This window comes from Emydura macquarii, unplaced genomic scaffold (genome assembly GCF_026122565.2).
Source record: "Emydura macquarii macquarii isolate MOO-44397 ecotype Brisbane River unplaced genomic scaffold, CSIRO-AGI_Emac_v2 contig_3487, whole genome shotgun sequence".
Taxonomy (NCBI): domain Eukaryota; kingdom Metazoa; phylum Chordata; order Testudines; family Chelidae; genus Emydura; species Emydura macquarii.
The window spans coordinates 49938-70001 of record NW_027133624.1 but is presented as its reverse complement, the minus strand read 5'-3'; the positions used below and the strand labels follow the sequence as shown (position 1 = coordinate 70001).

General features: G+C 52.4%; 2 protein-coding genes across 2 annotated transcripts; one reads left to right on the top strand and one right to left on the bottom strand.

Moving 5' to 3' along the window:
• The first annotated feature begins 1611 nt into the window (after nucleotides 1–1611).
• On the top strand, nucleotides 1612–8341 carry LOC137144817 (tetratricopeptide repeat protein 5-like). The gene is made up of 10 exons (XM_067535302.1): nucleotides 1612–1765; nucleotides 3682–3817; nucleotides 4058–4269; nucleotides 4543–4693; nucleotides 4988–5079; nucleotides 5242–5298; nucleotides 6012–6158; nucleotides 6255–6469; nucleotides 6750–6894; nucleotides 7501–8341. Exons 1-10 carry the CDS (start codon nucleotides 1709–1711, stop codon nucleotides 7618–7620), a joined length of 1332 nt encoding a protein of 443 aa, XP_067391403.1. The 5' UTR covers nucleotides 1612–1708; the 3' UTR covers nucleotides 7621–8341.
• Nucleotides 8342–12614: 4273 nt separating this feature from the next.
• On the bottom strand, nucleotides 12615–13550 carry LOC137144839 (olfactory receptor 14I1-like). Its single transcript, XM_067535326.1, has one exon. It carries the CDS (start codon nucleotides 13548–13550, stop codon nucleotides 12615–12617), a length of 936 nt encoding a protein of 311 aa, XP_067391427.1.
• Nucleotides 13551–20064: the final 6514 nt, after the last annotated feature.

Genomic DNA, 20064 nt, shown 5'->3' with positions numbered 1-20064 from the left:
ATGGAGCCACCCCTGCAGTCCTGCCCCATCTTGCAGCTATCGTGCTGAACAGCTGGGGAGGCAGTGACAGAGAGGGAGCTGAGAGGCAGTGCTGTGTGACCCCAATTCAGCAACGTGTTGTGAGTTTAGGCAGCCCTGGGGTTGTGTTGAAGTCAGGACAAAAATCTCGCCGGCAGTGATGCTGCGCTTGACCCTCAAAACCGGGGCCGTCCCAGAAAACACAGGCCATTTTGTAGGGTTCGGCTCTTCGCAAGAAACAAGCATTTCCCCCAAATCACGTCTTTCACGTGAAACCAGTGTGAATTTTTTTTAAATTGCAATTCCCCAATTTTTTTTTCTTTGTACTCCCTATTACGGTGGAAGTTGCTGTTGTATTCTGTTAACCTGATTGCGTTTTAACTGCGGGTGACGGCCTCTCGCTCCATTGGATAGCATGGCTGTCCGTTTGTCTGCACCTAGGTGCTGCGGTAACTTCTGAGGACGGCACGCAGCCATTTCAGGGAACGTGTGTGCTGCTGAGGGCCAGCGACCTGTTGATTTGGGGGAAAACTGGAAAATCGAAGGAGGAACAGAGGGATGGAGACATGGAGCCGTTGCTAGCTGTCTAGCAGCTTCAAGCAACTGTGCAGTTATCTGTAGACTAAAGAACTGGTTGATGGCAGCCGTTAACCCCGTCTGCCATAACAGCACCCCACCTCCTTTGTGTGTCCTACCCCCAGAATTTAATATGCGGCACTCTGAATAGCTTCTCCTAGACAACTAATGGGGAGGGGAAATGGGGGCATGCACACAGCCCCTCGCAGGGGGGGGGAAGGAAGGAGAATGGGGAGTGCATAAAACCTAGTGTGGGGTTGGGAATGTGGTGTGTGGAAAAGGAGCACACAGCTCCTGGCATAGAAGGAAATAGGGGGCGTGGGGTCAAAGTGAGACAGTTCCAAAAAACCTAGGACTGTAGGGCTGCCACCTCTGAGATACAAAACCATGGGACGGGACCCACCACGCTGGGCAGCTGGCAGGGCAGGCTGGGCCAAGCCCCCAGACAGACTTCCCAGGACAGGTGCCCGACCAAAGGGACAATCCTGGGAAAAGCTGGGCAGGCAGCAACCCCCTGGGATCAAAAAGGGACCCCGGGAGAGGTGGGTGCTGTGTGGAGCACAGGCCAGGCTGCAGGGGGCTGGGAAACGGGGCAGGCAGGGGCTGTGTGTGTCTGTGCAGAGCAATGCAAGGAGTGTGCTGGGGGGTTATAAGGAAGGCGGGGTGTGTGTGTGTGTGTGTGTGCAGAGCAATACAGGCTTTGAGGAGCCCAGAGCAATACAGGCTTTGGGGAACACAAGCTACGCAGGCACGGGCTTTGTGTGTGCACACATACAGTGCAATGCAGGGGTTGTGTTGGGGGGTTGCAAAACAGGTGGTGTGTGGATGCGTGTAGAGCAATATAGGGATTGTGTTGTGGAGGTTGCAATGCAAGAGGTCTGTGTGTGTGTGTGTGCGCGCGTGCGTGTGTGCAGCAGCAGGGTTGTGCTGAGGCGGCGGGGAGGAGCTGCGCAGGCGCGGGCGGTGTGTGTGTGCGCGCGCGGGGGTAGGAGGCGGAGCGACTCTGTTTGCAGCAGCCTCCATCCGCCCCCTGCCCCGGACGTCTGGCGGAGCGGAGCGGAGCGGAGCGGTGCGGGCCGGGGGCAGTCGGCGGCGGGGCCGGGCCGGGCCAATCATGGCCGAGGAGGATCCGGAGGGAGCCGCGACCCGCCAGGCCTTGCAACGCCGCCAGGTACCGGCCGGGCCGGGGGGGGCTAAACCTGCACCCGCACCCCCTGCACACACACACCGATCCCTGCACACAACCAGACCCGCACAGACACACACACACACCCCTCCACACACACCAGTTCGTGCAATCCCCAACACACACACACCAATCCCTGCACACACACACACCCACACACACACACACACACACACACACTGGAGTCTGCAACGTCCAACACACACACTGATCCCCGTACACACACCCAGACAGACACACACCAATCTCTGCACCCCCTCCCCCCACACACAGGCATACACACCCCTACGAGCACACCCCCATACCCCTACACACACACAGATCAGTCCCTGCAACCCCCAACACACACTCTGGTCCGCGCACACACACTCCCACCGATTCCTGCCTCCCCCCCCCCCCCCCACAGACACACACACCAATCCCTGCACCCCTCACACACACTGATACCCGCACGCCCTCCCCCCCCCCCCCCCCCCCGGTCCTTGCACACACACACGGATCCCTGCATGCACACACACGGCACACTGATTCCTGTGCACACCCCCCCCCAATCCTTGCGTACACACCCAACCCCGATCCCTTCACACACACCGCAGTCCCGGCACACACAGCGATGCACCCATTCACCCACACACTGATCCCTGCACAAACACACACACACAGCAATACACACAAACACTGATCCCTGCACACACACATACACCCCCTCCCTTGTGTGACACACAGAGAGACACACACAGCCTTGCTGTATACCCCCCTTTACGCTGCCGTCTGCCTTTGCCGTCACTGTGTGTGAATTTCCCTCTCCGGTGCGCCCTGAGCCTTCTCTCTGCACATCTGGGCAGCTTTAGCCCTTTTCCTTCTTCCTTCCTTCCTTCTTTAAACCCCAGGATCGGTGCCGACAACGGGCCTGCGGCGGGAAACAGCCTGTCCAGTGCCGTGGGACGTAACACTCATGAATGGGGTTTCTTCGCGGTGTATTGGATTTTTAATTGAAATTCTAATAAAAGGGTCGTTAGCGGAGGGAGGCGGGAGGGGTCTGACCGTGTGGAGGTCTTTGAGATTTGGCGCTATAAGAGGCGGCCTGGGGCGCTAGAGCTGGGTCCCGTTTGCGGGTCTGTCACTTCCTCCCTCTGTGCCTCGCTTTCCCTGGCTGTAAAATGGGGATAATAATCCAGCCTTGGTCTGGTTAGACAGAGCAGGGTCTGTCTCCCACGGTCAGGGTCTGTGCGACACCTGGGCTGGAATTGAGGCCTCCCTGGGTCAGGTACCGCACACACGCCTAATATGATGGGCGTCCGGTTGTGCCAACCGCCCAGACCCTGACCCTTAGGCCGACCCGTAGTGAGACAGTCCCTCCCCGCAGAGTCCAGCATCTGAATGGACGCTGCCAGAACTGCATCGTGGATTGGGGTGCCCCATTCCCGTTCATCAGCTCTGTGGAGCCGGGGCAGCCTTTTTGCTCTGCGTTCGTGCAGCACCTAGCGCGAGGCGGGCCCGGTGCCTGACTGGGCCGCCAAGGCCTGGTACGATAATGGGAACTGATTTCCAAGTTCCTTGGCCAGCTTTGAAAATCCCCATCTAGGCAGGAAACTGAAGCACAGAGGGATTCAGTGGCTTGGATTTGCAAAGAAGAGTCTAATTCTAATTGGCTTTCAGTGCAATTTGGGGGGAGGGGAGGGCTTATTCCCTTGGGCTTCATTGAAATTCCTAGCCTAAGTGATTTACTTGCAGAGTCTCTGGTAACGGTGGGCTTTGAACCCAGGTTTCTTCAGTGCCAGCCCCGTGTTTCAACCCCCCAGCTGCATGCTACTTTAGACAGGTGCTCCTAGGGTGTTGTTTACCAATGTGATCATTCCTCCCCCACTGCCCCTTTTACCCCCCGTCCCTCACCCCCGCAGGAATTGGTCGATGGCCTGTACCGCTTCCGGGATCGCTACTTTGAAAGCCATGGCGTGGAGGACGCCGGGAGAAAGCCGCAGGACGTGCGGGAGGAAATGCAGAAGACGCTCCAGCAGATGGACGAGATAGTGACCGGTAACCGGGCGCAGGAGGGAAATGCAAGACCCTTGCCCTAGGATGGGGGGGGACGACTCGACAACCCGTTCTCCACCCTCACACGCCGGTCAGCCCTGGGGCGGGGATTGGAGCTGATGCTGGAAAGGCCCCGGGCCCCATTTCTCACCCCCTGAACCAGCCGGTCCCCCCCCATGCCCTGGGGCCGGAAGGGAACCGTGCCACAAGTTGTTCCCTCCCTTTGCGGCTCTGTCTCTGCAGGCTGTTCCCAGGGGCGCGCCCGGGCGCTGATGCTGAAGGGGAAGGCCCTGAACGTGACGCCCGACTACAGCCCCCAGGCCGAGGAGCTGCTGGCCAAGGCCGTGAAGCTGGACCCGGAGCTGGTGGAGGCCTGGAACCAGCTGGGCGAGGCCTACTGGAAAAAGGGCGACGTCGCAGCCGCCCACACCTGCTTCTCCGGGGCGCTGGGACATGTGAGTCCCACCCCCGGGCAGGCCAGGGGGCTGGCGTGGCCCATCCCAGGGGGCAGAGAGGGGAGAGACCTGGCTGCCCATCGGGGGTGAGTGGGGTGGGTAGGTGGGGCCAAGGGACCTATCTGGGGCAAGCGGAGAGGGGCTGGACTGAGAGGCCAGTCCTGGGAAGGGGAGACTGGCCCAGGGGGCTGATCTGAGGGCAGAGGAGACGGGGAGGCAGGAGGCCGGGCTGAGGCACTGACCCAGGCTCCGCGTCTCTCTCCCCCCCGCCAGCGGCAGAACAAAGTCTCGCTGCAGAACCTGTCCATGGTGCTGCGGCAGCTGCGAGCCGAGAGCGCGGAGCAGCAGGCCCAGAACGTCGTGGACAGCGTCCGGCAGGCCAAGCTGGCCGTCCAGATGGACGTGCGGGACGGGCGCTCGTGGTGTGAGTGCCGGCCCCTTTCCCTGCCCCAGGCAACGTGCCCCAGCTATATCCTGTCATTCACCCCTCCATCCGAGCCCAGCTATCGCCGTCCCCCCATCCCACCCTCAGCTATCTCCGTCTGTCCCATCGGCTGTGTCCATCCCTCCATCCTCAACTATAGCCATCCCTTCACTCATCAACTGTAGACATCCATCCAACCCTCCATCCTCCGCCGTATCCCATCAGCCGTTCCTCTTCTTTGACGCCCTCTCTCCGTCCGGTCTCAGTGCTCACCTCCGTGTCTCTCCGCCACAGACGTCCTGGGAAATGCCTACCTCTCGCTGTTCTTCAACGCCGGCCAGAGCCCCGGTATCTCCCAGCAGGCCCTGAGTGCCTATGGCCAGGCGGTAGGTAGTGCCCGGTCTTCTGTCGGCTGCAGGGGGCGCTCTTCTCCGGGACCCAGGGCTGGCGCCCATTCTGCAGCACGGCGCGAGGGATTGCTATGCTCCACGGAGCGGGTGGGAGGCTCAGTGGTAGGTGCTCTGACGTTGCTTTCCTCTCCCCGCTAGGAAAAGGTGGACCCTACGGCCTCCTGTAACCCGGACCTGCACCTCAACAGAGCTACGGTGAGAAGGGGAGCGGAAAGGGTGATTGAAGAGGGGTGGGGGGCTCAGTAGGGGCGTGCTGCCCTGGGAATCCGGCCCCAGTGTGGTTCTGGAGGGCACCGAGCTGCAAGAAACAAGGCTCGGTTGCGGTGCTTTCTGCTTGGCCGTCTAGACATCAAGAACTGTGCTATGCTCCCTGTGTGCATGTGCCGGCTGCCCCCCTGCGGGAAGGAAGGAGCCCTGCTCCGGGTGTTGGCGCGTCCCGACTCCTTTCCGCTCTAACCACTAGCCCTCACTGCCCTGCCGGAGCCAGGCGTTGAATTGTAGCATCCCAGGGTGAGAAGGGAGCGCAAGGGTCAATCTCCTCCAACCCCCCTGCCGAGGTGCAGGATTGGTGGTGTCCAAAACCGTCCAGGACAGGTAAATGCCCAGCCTGATTCTGAAAACCTGCAGTGACGGAGCTACCACAGCCTCCCGAGGAAATCCGTTCTGTCACCCGACTCTTCTTACAGCGGGGAGGTTAGGAATCCGCATTCCCTGCACATGCTGCCTTAGCCCACTGGACGGCCCGCCTCCCCCACCTTGAGCCAGGCATAGAACCCAGGAGTCCTGGCTCCCAGCCCCCTCCCTCTAACCTGCTAGAGCCCCCTCAGGCCTGGAAGAGAACCCAGAAGTCCAGGCTCCCAGCCCCCCACCCGCCATGACCGCATTGTTGTGTGTTTCCCGTGGGTCAGCTGCACAAGTACGAGGAGAATTACACGGAGGCCCTGGAGGGTTTTTCCCGCGCGGCCGCCCTTGACCCAGCCTGGCCTGAGCCCCGGCAGCGCCAGCAGCAGCTCCTGCATTTCCTAGAGCGACTCACCAGCCTCCTGGAGAACAAGGTAGAGCGTCCGCCCTGCTCCCGGCCCTGCCCTGCCTGGCCTACAGGGGGAGACATGTCTCAGTCGGTGACCCTGCCGCCCTTCCTCCCGCTGCAGGGCAAAGTGAAGGGTAAGAAGCTGCAGAGCATGCTGGGAAGCCTGCGCCCGTCCCAGCTGGGCCCCTGCGGGGATGGGCAGTACCAGGGGTCGTCCGGCCAGAAGGTGGCACTGGAGCATCGGCCCCTGAGCGCCCTGCGGCCGGGCGTGAACGCAGGGGCCGTCGTGCTGGGCAGGGTGCTCTTCAGCCTCACCACGGACGAGAAGGTGCCCTTGTGAGTCCCGGCCTGTCCGTCAGTCCTCAGCGCGTTCTGTTGATTTTTGTCTGTCTGTCTGCCGTTCCATCCATCCATCTGCCCACCCTGCTATCCATCTGTCAGTCTTGAGCACCATCCATTTGTCCGTCCTCCTGTCTATCTATCCATCCGGACCTCTGTCTCTCCTGTTCTCCATCTGTCAGTCCTGAGCTCTGTCTGTCTGTCCATCCATCCCCACATACCCCATCCGTCCGTCCATCCAGCGCTGGGCTCACACCCTGGCCTCTTCTCCTGGCAGCACGTTCGGCCTGGCTGACTCCGAGGGCCCCTGTGTTGCCGTCACCGTCTATAACATGGCGCAGAGCTGGGGGGTGCTCGTCGGTGACTCGGTGGCCATCCCCGAGCCGCACCTCCGGCACCATCGCGTCCAGCACCAGGACAAGGTGAGCGCGGCCCGGTCCTGCCTGCTGCCTGCTTGGTGCTGGCGGGATTTTATAGGCGTGGCCCTGCAGGAGGAGGGATGTGGGAAGACACCAGAGATAGCCGGGGGGGCATCGGGGCCTTTGTCGCAGCACACTGGGGGCAAGGTGTCTTGCCCAGCCCCCTGCTTATGGGAAGAGGTGGAAGTGCCTTTAAATTGGGGCGGGGGATCGCTATTTCCTCCCCGATACCTACCTACACATTCAGGGAAGCAGAAGCCCACTAGCGGCACACGAGCGCCCAGCAAGGAAAGAGTTAATTTTGACACGCTTGCCGGGAGACTAGAGCACATCTCAGTCTTCTGTAACAAGCGGGGTGTGACACTCTGGCTTCTCGGGTTTTTTGCAGCTGCCTAGGGGATTTGGGCTCCTGTTAAATTTGGGTACCCAGAGCCCTTCGGCAGGTTTAACAACCTCAGCCCACGAAATGGAAATCGCCATCAGTAGGATCCAGAGTGAACAGTGGCATTTGCCCTGCCTCTGAGATGGGCTGGGAAATTTCAGCCCTCAGTAGGGTTCAGAGTTAACCACATTTCTGACTGACTTTTCTGGTCTCCGCCGTTCCCGCAGAGTTTCTCCTTCTCTGGGATCCGCGTGGAGACCCCACGCCTGCTGGTGGTGAACGGGAAGACGCAGGGACCCTGCAGCCAGGCGGCGGCCACTGTGACCTACCGAGCGCAGAGCGAGTGAGCCCTACCCTCCGGTGCCGCTGCTGGAGGGATCAGATCTATCCTGCTGTTTGCTGCCCCCCGGTGGATCCTGCAGGCATATTGGCTTGGAGAGGATTGTGGGGCTAGGAGAATACAGGGGATTTACAAGTGGGGATTGGAGCAAAGGATGCGGACTGAGAATGGGGAGATCCCTCCTAGGGAGAGGGACTGGGACAGCCGGGTCTGGAGGGTATAGATGGGGGAGCTCAGAATGGGGCAGTCCCCCCCTACGGAGAGGGAGAGACATCCCCCTTTCCCCATCCACTCTCCACGGTCCCGTCACCCAGAGCAGTGAGCTGTACCCCAGGTCTGCCCCATGGCACCCCAAGAAATGGACTAAGCCCGGGTGTCAGGAAATCTCACCAGGACCAACCCATCTATGCCCCTTCCATCCGCATCTCTTCCCTGCTATGTGTCTTCGAGGCTCGGCTCTCTGTGTGTAGACAGTGGGTCTGGCCCGGGCCCGGCTCTCTGTGTATAGACAGTGGGTCTGGCCTGGGCCCGGCTCTCTGTGTATAGACAGTGGGTCTGGCCCGGGCCCGGCTCTCTGTGTATAGACAGTGGGTCTGGCCTGGGCCCAGCTCTCTGTGTATACAAAGCGGAGGCGTATTTATTTTGGAAGCTTTGTTTTATTTTATCATTTTTTATGTTTAACACTTTTTTTCCCTTTCTTTTCAAATGAATAAAATCCGTCATCGATGTGCTGTGGGGTCAGGGAAGTTGTCTGTGTCTCTGTCTCCCTCAGCCCCTGTCTGTCTCCTTACCCCCCTGTCCGCCATGTGTCGGTCGTTTCCCTCGGGAAGGTAAAGGGCAGGACTACAACAGCCTGGCGTGTGGCTGAGCCGTGCGTCGGCCACTCGGCCTGGCTGCCCCGCCGGCGCCGAGGGAAATCTGCCCGGACAGATGAGGAGGCCAGCGCAGATCTACAGAGAGATTCACAAGTGAACCCAAGTCCAGTGTTGAGGCTCTGTCCACACGGTGACTGGAGACCCGCGGCTGCCCCGTGCCAGTCGACTCGGGTTTTGGGGTTGTTTCTCTGCTGTGTAGACGTCTGGCCTGGCCTTCTCCAGCCAACTCGCTCAGGCAAAGGCCCTACCCTCTGGGCAGCGAGGGGGCCACGGTTCTGATGCGGGTCTTTCTCAGCCTCCTGTGGAAGCTGCCCCACGGCATGTCCCATAGCCAAGCGGCAGGCCGGTGGTCAGGGCATCCGGGCGGGGGGAAATCAGGCTCGAGTCCCTGCGCCGCAGGCTGTGTCGTACAACGTGGAACGGGAGAAGCTGAGAGCCAGCCCTCCCCTGCACCGCCCTGTGCCGTAGGAGACATGGGGACAAGGCCCACGTCGTGCCGAGGAGGGCTTGAAGCGGGGGAGTTCCTGCACCTTTCCCCAGGGTGCTCTGACCCATGGGCCCCTCACACGGGGCTGCGGATGCCACGGTGCCGTGCCGCCGAAATTAGGTGTGGGGATCTAGCCCCATGTGTCTCCCGATATGGGAGGGAGCGTGGGGAGTGGGGCACGTGGGGAAGACAACGGGGGCCTGGGAACGTTTCAAGCGATTTTCCCCCCTGGGCTGGCCTGTGCTGGGTTCCTCCATTGAGCGCTTATCTCAGATGGGGAGTGTGAGACTCCCCCTTCGTTACAGGGGCTAGGACTGGTCTTCTCCAGGCCTTGAGTGTGGGGCGTGGTCCCAGGACAGGGATCTCTCATCCCGTGCAGCTTGTGTTGAACCCTGGTGGACTAGACGCTGGGACACCTGCCCCCTGCAGTTCATCTCATGTAATGAGTGAGTTGATTCTCAGCAGAGCAGGCGGTCCATGTGAACCTGAGGCTCAATAGCTCTGTGTGTCCCCAGAGACCAAGAGCGGACCGGACCCTGGAGACTCACCTGCCCTCTCTGCCCTAACCCAGATCCCCCACCCCCTGCTCTGAGCCTTGGGATCTGCGCCCAGCTCTCTCAGGAGCCGAGAGAACTTTTAATTGCCTGGCTCCAACTTTTCAAGCAGGAACCAGCGGCAAACTCTGCTCAGCTCTTCAATTGGCTCCGCCCGGGGACCCAAGTCGTCAATACCCAGAGTGAGAAATGTTCAGACATCAAAACAATCTACTTCTGCCCAGGGATTTGCAGTTTGGGCTGTGTGATTTATTAAGTGGCTCAAACTCCCGTGAAAGAGAGCGGAGGACCACCCCCCAGAGACGGGGGTTAATACCTAGTATTTACACAGTGGCTGTGAGGTCTAGTGGTCAGAGGGCTGGACTGGGCGCCAGAACTCTGGGGCATCTTTTATCAGCTCTCAGAGGGCAGTTGGGTGTAGTGGGTAAAAGCCCTGTGGGCTGGGGGTAGTCCGTGCTCCTGGGTTGTAGCCAAACCTCTGGGCGGGGAGTGGGTAAGTTGGCATCTACTGGGGTTGGGATGAGGAGAGACTGAGGGAACTGGGCTTGTTTAATCTGCAAAAGAGAAGAATGTGGGAGGATTTAATAGCAGCCTTTAACTACCTGAAGTGGGTTTCCAGGGTGGATGGAATTTGGCTGTTCTCAGTGGTGGCAGATGACAGAACAAGGAGCAGTGGTCTCAAGTTGCAGGGGGGGAGGTCTAGGTTGGATATTAGGAAAAAGTTTTTCCCTAGGAGGGTGGTGAAGCACTGCAATGGGTTACCTAGGGAGGTGGTGGAATCTCCATCTTTAGAGGTTTTCAAGCTGCGTCTTGACAAAGCCCTGGCTGGGATGATTTAGCTGAGGTTGGTCCTGCTTTGAGCAGGGGGTTGGACTAGATACCTCCTGAGGTCCCTGCCAATTCTATGATTCAATGATTCTAAGAGTTTCATAGATGTCTAAGCTCCTGATTACATTAATGCAGCTGGGATGTTAGTGGGTTACTAAATGGGTTATTATCTGGTTATTAATCTGCATGGATAGGCATCCTTTTTATTATATTACAGCACAATACCTAAATACACCGGTGCTGTGTCAGTCTTCTGATGGTAGAAAGTCTTCTTGGAAGAGGAAGGTTTTGCAGTGTTTCCTAACTGACTCAGGAAAACGAGGCAAAACTCTGATCCAATTTTTGTCATTGGGATTTTTCAAATGGCACTTTTTTAATACAAAAATGCTGATTCATCAATCCTGTAGCTTTTCCTAGAAGCACGTCTGTTGTGATTCAACTTCCCTTGAGAAGGCGTCTCGGGTGCGGGATGGGATTTTGAGTCAACAGCAGGGAGCAATAGCTAATAAGGCAGTGATCAGAGCACTTCCCGGGGCTGTTCTAAATGAGACAGAGCCGGAACCTGGGTCTCCTAGAGACCATGTGAGTGTCCTACCCATTGCTGCGTTTGACCCAATGAATAGAACATTATTTATACAAAGTGGGAGCTAGATAATCTGTTGTAACCAATAAGGCAAGAGAAACAGAGCTTGTTAAAATATGTCCAGTCAACACAGCTCACAGACATTTCTTATCAGGAAGTTCTTGTAAATGAGCTGTGGGATCAGAACTATTTGCAGCAATTCTTTAATAAATAACACCAAATAATGAATATTTTCAAGGAAATCGTTGATCTGGACATCAACAATAATGGACAACACAAGAGGCACAATAACTGGCTTTGGTTATTCATTATCTATCTACCTATCCCCATACACACTCATCTATCTATCTATCTATCTCTCTTACATTCTCTGTTATATTTAATGTATACATAGGGTACACAAATAAGCACAAACATGCTTTAAAAATAACAATACTAATAATAACAACAGCAGCAATAACAGCCGGCTTCTGTGCTCTAGACACATTTGGAGCCCTGGGTGGAGGACAGACCATTGGCTAATTCCAAATCAGCCCTTTGCAGTGAATGATTAAGTCCCAGTTGCCCTGGTTACAGGGTTAACTACATCTCTGAGCCCTTCTCGAGTCTCTCTGAGGTCTCCCCCTCAGGTCTCAGCCATGAGCCTGTCCCTCTTTTGAGGCAGAATCACCTGATTTTTTCCCCTCTCAAGCAGGGTCTCAGCCGACAACACCCTGTGCACCAACGTGATTTCTCAACAGGGTTTGATACAGGCAGTTCTTCTCTCAGGAGCTGTGAGCAGTAGTAAGTTGAGTGATTGGCCGGTTTCTCCATACAAAGTGTGATTTATTTACCACAGTAGGAACAAAGTTGAACATAAGACATAATATTAGATAGCAACTCCAGATCCATCACAGCAATTGTTTGGTAGGATAAAAATTTTGCCTTATTACCACAGCTCAGTTTGTCGTTAGGCATTGCAATAGCTTTCTCTTCCAAAATGCCTTTGCACCATAGAAAGAATGATACAGCATAAAAATAATTGTTTGACCAGAAACTCAGCTACACTGACACCCACACGAGTTTTTTCCAAGTCTTCATGCATGGGGAAAGCAAAAATTTAAGACTCTCAGAAATCCCCATCAAAGAGATGATGAGATTGCATCTCGAATAGATAATAAATAATTGATACCTTCATTTAAACAAGCAAATGCCACACTCCCAAACTCCTACCCCCCAAATAAACCGCGTGGAGCACAGGAACAAATCAACCACCCAATAAACAAAATAACATACACAAAAAGAAAGAATCAAGCAAACACAAAACAAACCCCTCATACCTGAAACACAATTTTTATGCCAAAAAAGGAGAAGAGACAGAAACTTCATGAAGTTCACTGGGGACTTAGCTATGGCTATTGATATTCTGTGCAACGTGGTCAGGTCATGTGGTGATGGTAGCAGTATAAACCTCTAAAATAAACAGATAGGTGCATAGGCAGATTTATGGATAGATATAGAGACTCTGATCCTATTTACACTGCTGTAATCCTTCACTAACTCTTCTGACTTCAGTGGAGTTAGTCTGGATTTTATTACTTCATAAACATATTTCACGCGTCTCAAGGAGACAATTTTGTCATCAGTCGATGAAGCTCAGAATGAAATCACAGTCAAGGAGCAAGGAGGGACATTCTAATTCTTGGTGAATAACCTCCACACAATCAGTTTCTGTAACGCAGCTTTGATCTCCTTGTTCCTCATGCTATAGATGATGGGATTCATCACTGGAGGCACCACGGCATAGAGAACACCCATCAGCAGATCCGGATTTGATGCTGAGGTGGAGGTGGGATGCAGATACTCAAACAAGCCAGTGAAAAGTAGCAAACAGATCACACTGAGGTGAGGGAGGCAGGTGGAGAAGGCCTTATGCCGGCCCTCTTCAGAGGGCATTCTCAGCACTGCTTTGAAGATCTGAACATAAGATACAATTATAAAAACAAAGCAATGTGCAGCTATAAACACACCAAAGGCAATAAGCCCAACTTCACTGAGGTAGGAGTCAGAGCAGGTGAGCTTGAGCAGTTGGGGGATTTCACAGAAGAACTGGTTGATGACTTTGGACTGGCAGAAGGGCAACCTGAAGGTGTTTCCGGTGTGCAGGGCAGAGTAGACAATACCACTGATCCAGGCACTGGCTGCCATTTGAATGCAAGCTGTCCTGTTCATCACCCTCTCGTAGTGCAGTGGTTGGCAGATGGCAATGTATCGGTCGTACGCCATGACGGTGAGTAAGGCAAGATCAGTTGAGGTAAAGATGAAAAAGAGAAAGACTTGGGCGACGCATCCAGGATAAGAAATCAATCTGGTGTTCATGAGGGAATTGACCATGGATTTGGGCATAGTGACAGAGACAGAGCCAAGGTCTAGGATGGACAGATTGACCAGGAAGAAGTACATGGGAGTGTGAAGATGCTGGTTGAGGGCTATGGCTGCGAAAATGAGAAGGTTCCCCACCAGGGCTGCCAGGTAAATCACCAGAAACACCACAAAGTGCAAAATCTGCAGCTCCCGAATATCAGAGAATCCCAGGAGAAGGAACTCGGTCACAGCGGTTCGGTTGGACATTTTCTTCCTCTGTATATTCTCTGAAGGCTGTAAAGGGAAGGACAAAGATAACGGTTGGGATTACAGTGGCAGAGGGAACGGCCCTGATCCCCCTCTGTAATATCTCACGATGTGGGTGTCAAAGGTGCACAGCTTTCGTCCCTTCCATTGATTAGGAGTGGTGAGTTATCACCTGAAGGTAAATAGGCTCCCGTAAAGTCAATGGAGATGCAGCAGTGCACACCACCTGAAGGTCTAGCTCAGGATGTGTCTTCATGAAATGCCGTGTGAAGGATGGAGCAAAGTGTAACCCCAACGCAACACTTCTAGCCAAGATCAATCTCCTCTCACATCCAACCACAGGCTCTGAAGTTGGGAACGAAACTAAAATGCCAACACTGCCTGATACCCACTTTCGGCAGACATATGACATAGTGTTACTCGGTACCCGTGTGAGAGCTCCTCTGTAATGATTGCACTGCAACACCGCCCGGGCGGCCTGCTGCCTGCTGATGGATTGATTCATGACACCAAATCCCAGTTGCATTTCCCTCTCTGTGTCATCGTGAGCTAGAAGAGTCGCTCAGCTGCCTCTGTGCTGGGTCATTTACTGCTGTAACTTTATGTGTGTGTGGGTGCCTGGCAGTCAGGAGACTTTGCTCTGCCACAGACCTACTCTGTGATCTTAGGCAAGACACTTCCCCTCCCTGTGCTTCTGTTTCCCCTCCCCACACTGCTCTGCTTTGTCTGCTAGGACTGTGAGCTCCTTGGGGGTGGGCTGTGTCTGGTTATGTGTCTTTTCTGTTCCCCCGCCAACAGCATCTGTGTTTAGTTGGCAGCAGAGGGGAGCAGCGGATCCAGCGCTAGAGCAGGAGAGCTGGTTCTAATCCCACTGACCTTCTCCATGTCTTGGGCAGGATCCAGAGAAACAGGCTTTGCCTGGGGGCTCCAACCCACCGTCCCCAGCTGAAGGCACTAGTGTGTTTAATACATACGCCGGGGATCACCAGCTTTGCCACTTCCTCTGTTTTACCATCCTGCGAGTGTCCCTTTGAAACAGAAATAAGTGCCATTGCAACAGAGCGAATGTGCCTTTATTGGGAAATATTAATGTTCCCATTTTGGCTTACACCTACATTTCCAGGAGGGGCTGGTGAGATATTCTGTGCTGAAATTGTAACAAAAGGAAATCGGGTTTTCTACTGAAGAAGTTTGCATGCAAAGTCTCTGTTGTCCTAGAAATACAATATAGATGTTGGAAAACTGAAAACATTTCTTTCCTAGTTTCAGCAATTTTTTTTCCAGTTTCCAGCAGTTTTTACCTGAAATCACCTGGTTTTCAATAAACAGAAAAGAAAAGTTTTGTTGTAACAATTTCTATGAAAAGACCCTTCCCCCCCCCCCCTTTTTTTTTTTTTTTGGCTGGGGAAAGAAATCTGAGCAGCTCTACGTGTTTGATTAAATGATAGTAAAAGTCTCGAAGAGTTCCCGTTGTAATTCACAGCTCTAGTATTAAATTTGCCCAGGAGTTTAATACCCAAACCTATAATCCAAACACCAAACTTACTGTGTTGGTCTATGTGGAAATTGCCCATCTTGTGATGCATTTAACAAGTCAGGATTCTTCAGTCATTGCCTGACTCCGTCCCTGAATTATCCAGCAGCCGTTTCCCTGCCCCTTCACCATATTTCCTGAGTTACTGGGTCTCTCTGCAGTTCCTGGCAGACAGGGATCCACTCCACAGATGGCTGCTCTCTGCTCCCCTCCTCGGGCAGGTGTGGCTAGATGGTGCAGGACTAGATGGGATCAGGGACTGAATGTCTCTCCCGGCTCTAGTGCAGGCTTCAAACACCGTCACAACCCAGGATGTCATTGCTCTGGGACTAAATAGCTGAATCCGATCTCCAGGGCTGCGAGCCCAGCTCTTATCTCACCTCTGCAGCAAACCGCCCTGACAGCCTGTCCCAGCTGACCCTAACCCCACAGCAGGGGAACACGATCCCCCTGGATCTCACGCCATGGCAGCATCTCTGGAAGGACCCTGGGCCAAAAACAAGGCAGGGCTGAGGCTCAAGGGGTGTCCCAAGGGGTTTGCAGAATAATAGTTACATTTATAGGCTAGCCCAGAGCTGTGACCTACAATAGCTCAGAGCCCAGTGACACCAGAAACTCAGAGGGGCTGGAATAGCCTGTTCCTTCAGTCATGCCACACAACCAGCTCTGAGACAGCAGAGATGTTTCTCTCCTGCGTTGCATCAGCAGCTGGTGTGATGCAGCCAGCAGAGGAACCCGCAGCTCTGGCTGCCCTGGGTGTAGGACGCTGCTCACTAAAAGGTAGCCAGAGGTAAACACTAAAAGCTCAGTGCAGTGTCCGAAACAGATGTCACTTGGTATCACTTCACTGGCAATTTGTGCCAAGTGGAGATATGGCCTTTTGATTTCAGTGGTGCTGAAAGTGACTTACAGCACCTGGGGATCTGGCCCACTGACAGCAATGGAACCATGGCTGATTCACATCTGCTGGGAACCTGGCCCATCAAACAGTTTCAAATCCCTATTCTTTGCCTGTGAATCTGAACTGACCAAGAGACACTTTCTTGCCCCATGCCTTAGTTTCCCCATCTGTAAAATGAGGCTAAAGACATTGACTTCTGTTTGTAAAGCACTTTAAAATCTAATGATGAAAAGTGCTATATTAGGATTTAGGTATTTTAACTGATTTCGTTGTTATGACTAGGTATACCTCATCAGTCTTTGTCATCTGACTTGTCTGCAAAAGATATTAATAAACTTTAATAGACATTACTTTCATGGAGTATTAGATGTAACTTGGTGTTTATAAAGGAGGTTTTCAAATGCCCATAGGGGATTTAGGAGCACAAGTCCTTCTTGGGGGACTGCTTTCTTAAGCCATAATGAAAAATAAGCATAAATACGATGGCTAGATTGCTAACCTGGGACACAGGAGACCCGTGTAATCTTGGCTGGATTTTCAAAGATATATAAGTGCTTATTGGGATTTACAAAAGTGCCTAACTCCCTATGACACACTGTACCTCATGTGATACCCTGTACCCCATGTTCACCCCGTTATATGATTATGTTATATTTTATACAAAGTATGCCTTGTAAGCTATCATTTGAAAACTGAACATTATTGTCTTATTGAAATATGTGTAGCAACGTTGTGTATGGCGTTATAAGATTCTACTGTATGATTATTTCTGTAATATACTGTAATTCTGAGTAACTCCCACAAGCCAATTTTTCAGGGACAAAGACATACTGATGTGTCAGCAAGGTGATGAAAGATTTTGGGTGAGAAAAACCTTTTTGCTATCAAATTGTTTTTAGCTTGGTAAAGTTTAGGAATTAGATGGCATGTTTACATTTTATTTCTTTCGTAACCAAACCTGACCTGTATGCCTTATAATCACTAATAATCTATGAGAGTCCTGTAGCACTTTAAAGACTAATAAATTTAATTTCTGCAGGCATAAGCTTTCGTGAGCTGTAACCCACTTTGTCAGATGTAAGGAATAGAAATCACATAGGATATATATATATCCAAGGGTAAGTAACAACAATGGGGAAAATAGATAAAAACAAAGTCCATTCAGTTAGAGTAGTTGAGGCCTAGTCACAACCATTGATTAGGAGATGAGAATGTGTGAACAGTGACAATTACTTCTTGTAATGAGATAACCATTCCAAGTCCCAATTCAGACCCAGTTTGATTGTGTCAAGTTTGCAGATGAGTTCCAGCTCTGCAGTTTCTCTTTGAAGTTTGTTTTTGAAGTTTTTTTGTAGAAGTATGGCAACTTTCAAGTCAGTGACAGAATGTCCTGGGAGATTGAAGTGTTTTCCAACTGGTTTATGGATGTTATTTTTTATGTCTGATTTGTGTCCATTTATTCTTTTGTGTAGTGACAGTCCGGTTTGGCCAATGTACATGGCAGAGGGGCATTGCTGGCCCATGATGGCATATGTTACATTAGTAGATGTGCAGGTGAATGAGCTCCTGATGGCGTGGCTGATGTGGTTAGGACCTGCGATGGTGTCACTAGAGTCGATGTGTGGGCAGAGCTGACAACGGGGTTTGTTGCAGGGGTAGGTTCCTGGACTGGTCTTCTTGTACGGTGTACAGTTGCTGGTGAGTATTTGCTTCAGGTTGGGGGGCTGTCTGTAAGCAAGGATAGGCCTTCCTCCCATGGCTTCAGCAAGTGAGGGATCATCTGCTAGGATAGGTTGCAGATCCTTAATGACGTGTTGGAGAAATTTTATCTGGGGACTGTAGGTGATGGCTAGTGGTGTTCTGTTGTTTCCTTTGTTGGGTATGTCCTGTAGTAGGTGACCTCTGGGTACCTGTTTGGCTCAGTCAATTTGTTTCTTCACCTCTCCAGGTGGGTATTGTAGTTTTAAGTATGTTTTCTGGAGATCCTGTCGGTGTTTGTCTCTGTCTGAGGGATCAAAGCAAATTAGGCACCTAATAGGATTTTCAGAAGCATTTAGGTGCCTAACTCCCATTGGTTTCAATCAGTATTTGGAGCCTAGATGCCTATGAAAATCCCACCGGGGTTACATTCGCTGACACTTTAAGCACCTTAAATATAAATCCCAGAATCAGTCCCTCCTGGGACTGACAGAAGCCCTACTCAGCTGCCCCCAAAGGCTGTCTGTGCATCAGTTCTCTCAGAGCCTACGTTGTTGCACTAAAATTACTCTGGGTGCCTAAGTGTCTGCCTCCGAGCAGGCGCGTTGCAGCCCTGCCCCAGGCCTCTGAGGACCTAAGCTGCAGAGCGATGCACAGACCCAGTCCCAGGGACGCAGCGGCTCAGAGAGCAGATATCAGCCCCAGCTCGCCCAGCTCCCTTCACAGCAGAGGCGGAGAGAGGCGGCGGAGATCTCACAGCCAGGTGGGTTTTCACACACTGCTTCGTTCTTGCTTTGATTCTTCCCTGGATGCTGCACTGTTCTGCTGTCCGCCCCTGCCTGCCCCAAAATTCAGGCTGGAAATTAGCTGGAAGTTTCTAACTGTCAGAGGGGGAGGTTCTGCAACAGCCTCCCAGTAGGAGTTGTGCGGGGCAAACGACTTAGTTTTAAGAGAGAGGTGGACAAATGTACGAGTGTGATTGTATGACAAAGCTGCTTGGGATGGTGGGGGCAGAGCTCAGCAGCCCGGGCAATTCGAGTTAATGTCCTATGTTCTTAAAGCACATGTTTCAGGGTTTCAGCCAGCCAAGACAGGGGTCAGGAAGGGATTCCCCCCCGCAATGTATTCTGTGTGATTTTTTGTTTGTTTTGGGTTGTGTTTGTTTTGTTTGATCCCTTCCTCTGAAGCACCAGGAGATGCCCAAGGCTGGAGATGGGACATTGGACAGTGATGGTCCTGTCTGGCATTAAATTGTATAACTCTATTCCCCTGCCCTCCTCCTCCGAATCAGGGGTGAAACCCAGGAGTCCTGAATCCCAGTGGCCTGTGCTCTAAACCTCTAGCCCAGAGTCATGTCCTGTCTCAGACACAGGACTAGGGCTCAAGAATCCTGATTCCCAGCCCCCCAGCTCCTAACCTGCTGACTCCACTCCTCTCCCAGAGCTGGGAACAGAAGCCAGGAGTCTTGATTCTCAGACTCACCCGCTCTGTCTACTAGCCCCCATTCTCTTCCCAGATCTGACTCCCCTCCTTCCATTACTGATTTTCAGTAGCTGGGGATCTGGGCCATTGTTTTCCCACTAATGCACATTTAAGTCCAATGACTAATTAACATGGTGGGGAAAGGTACTCTAATTTAGAATCATAACCCCTTCACCTCTTCAGTTCAAGTGCTAATACTTGGAACAAACAGCCCCCAGCTGTCCCAGTAAGTATCCAGTAAAAGCAGGGTAGACCATACTTTAAAGCTTCACCAGTTTCATTGCCACATTATAATTCATTTCTGAATTTAAACTGATATAGTTAAACGAGTGCAAAGAGCTATGTGGATGTTCTTAATTCAGTTTGAACCAGATTATTCTGGATTGTCTTAAATCAAATGGGAATAGCTTTAAACTAACCCGGAATCAGCTTCTTTGAGACCAAAGTAAGTGTGTCCAAATATCCGTTTAACTATATCAGTTTAAAAATCAGTTCAAATTATACCAGCTGCGAAGGCCTACGTCATTAAGAGAGCCCAGTAAATATCCTTAGACTGCCCAGTAGTTTTCCAGAAAAGAACAAATTTACATTCTAGACTAACAGACAGATAAATCGGAAAGTAAGTGTGAGAGTAAATAGATCCAAGTGTAAAAGAAATTTAAAAAAAAAAGATTTAAAAACATTTCAGGTGGATTTTTTTCCTCTTTCATAAAGGAGCAAAAAAAGAAAAAAAATGTTTCATTTGTGGATCACCTTTAAAAAGAGATTCTGGTCTTTCTTATGTTCTCTGTACTCAGATGATCAGAACAGATACTTCTTTGGGTTTTTCTGGAACCCAGAATTTAAGTAGGGACATTTTAATCAAATCTAGAACTACATATAAAACATATTTATTGAGG

Excerpts from the sequence above, each read along its gene's own strand:
- LOC137144817 (XM_067535302.1), top strand. The coding sequence starts at position 1,709 with ATGGCCGAGGAGGATCCGGAGGGAGCCGCGACCCGCCAGGCCTTGCAA. Across the intron at positions 5,299-6,011 it reads TGCACCTCAACAGAGCTACG|CTGCACAAGTACGAGGAGAA; the intron begins GTGAGAAGGGGA and ends CCCGTGGGTCAG. Across the intron at positions 6,159-6,254 it reads CCAGCCTCCTGGAGAACAAG|GGCAAAGTGAAGGGTAAGAA; the intron begins GTAGAGCGTCCG and ends CTCCCGCTGCAG.
- LOC137144839 (XM_067535326.1), bottom strand. The coding sequence starts at position 13,550 with ATGTCCAACCGAACCGCTGTGACCGAGTTCCTTCTCCTGGGATTCTCT.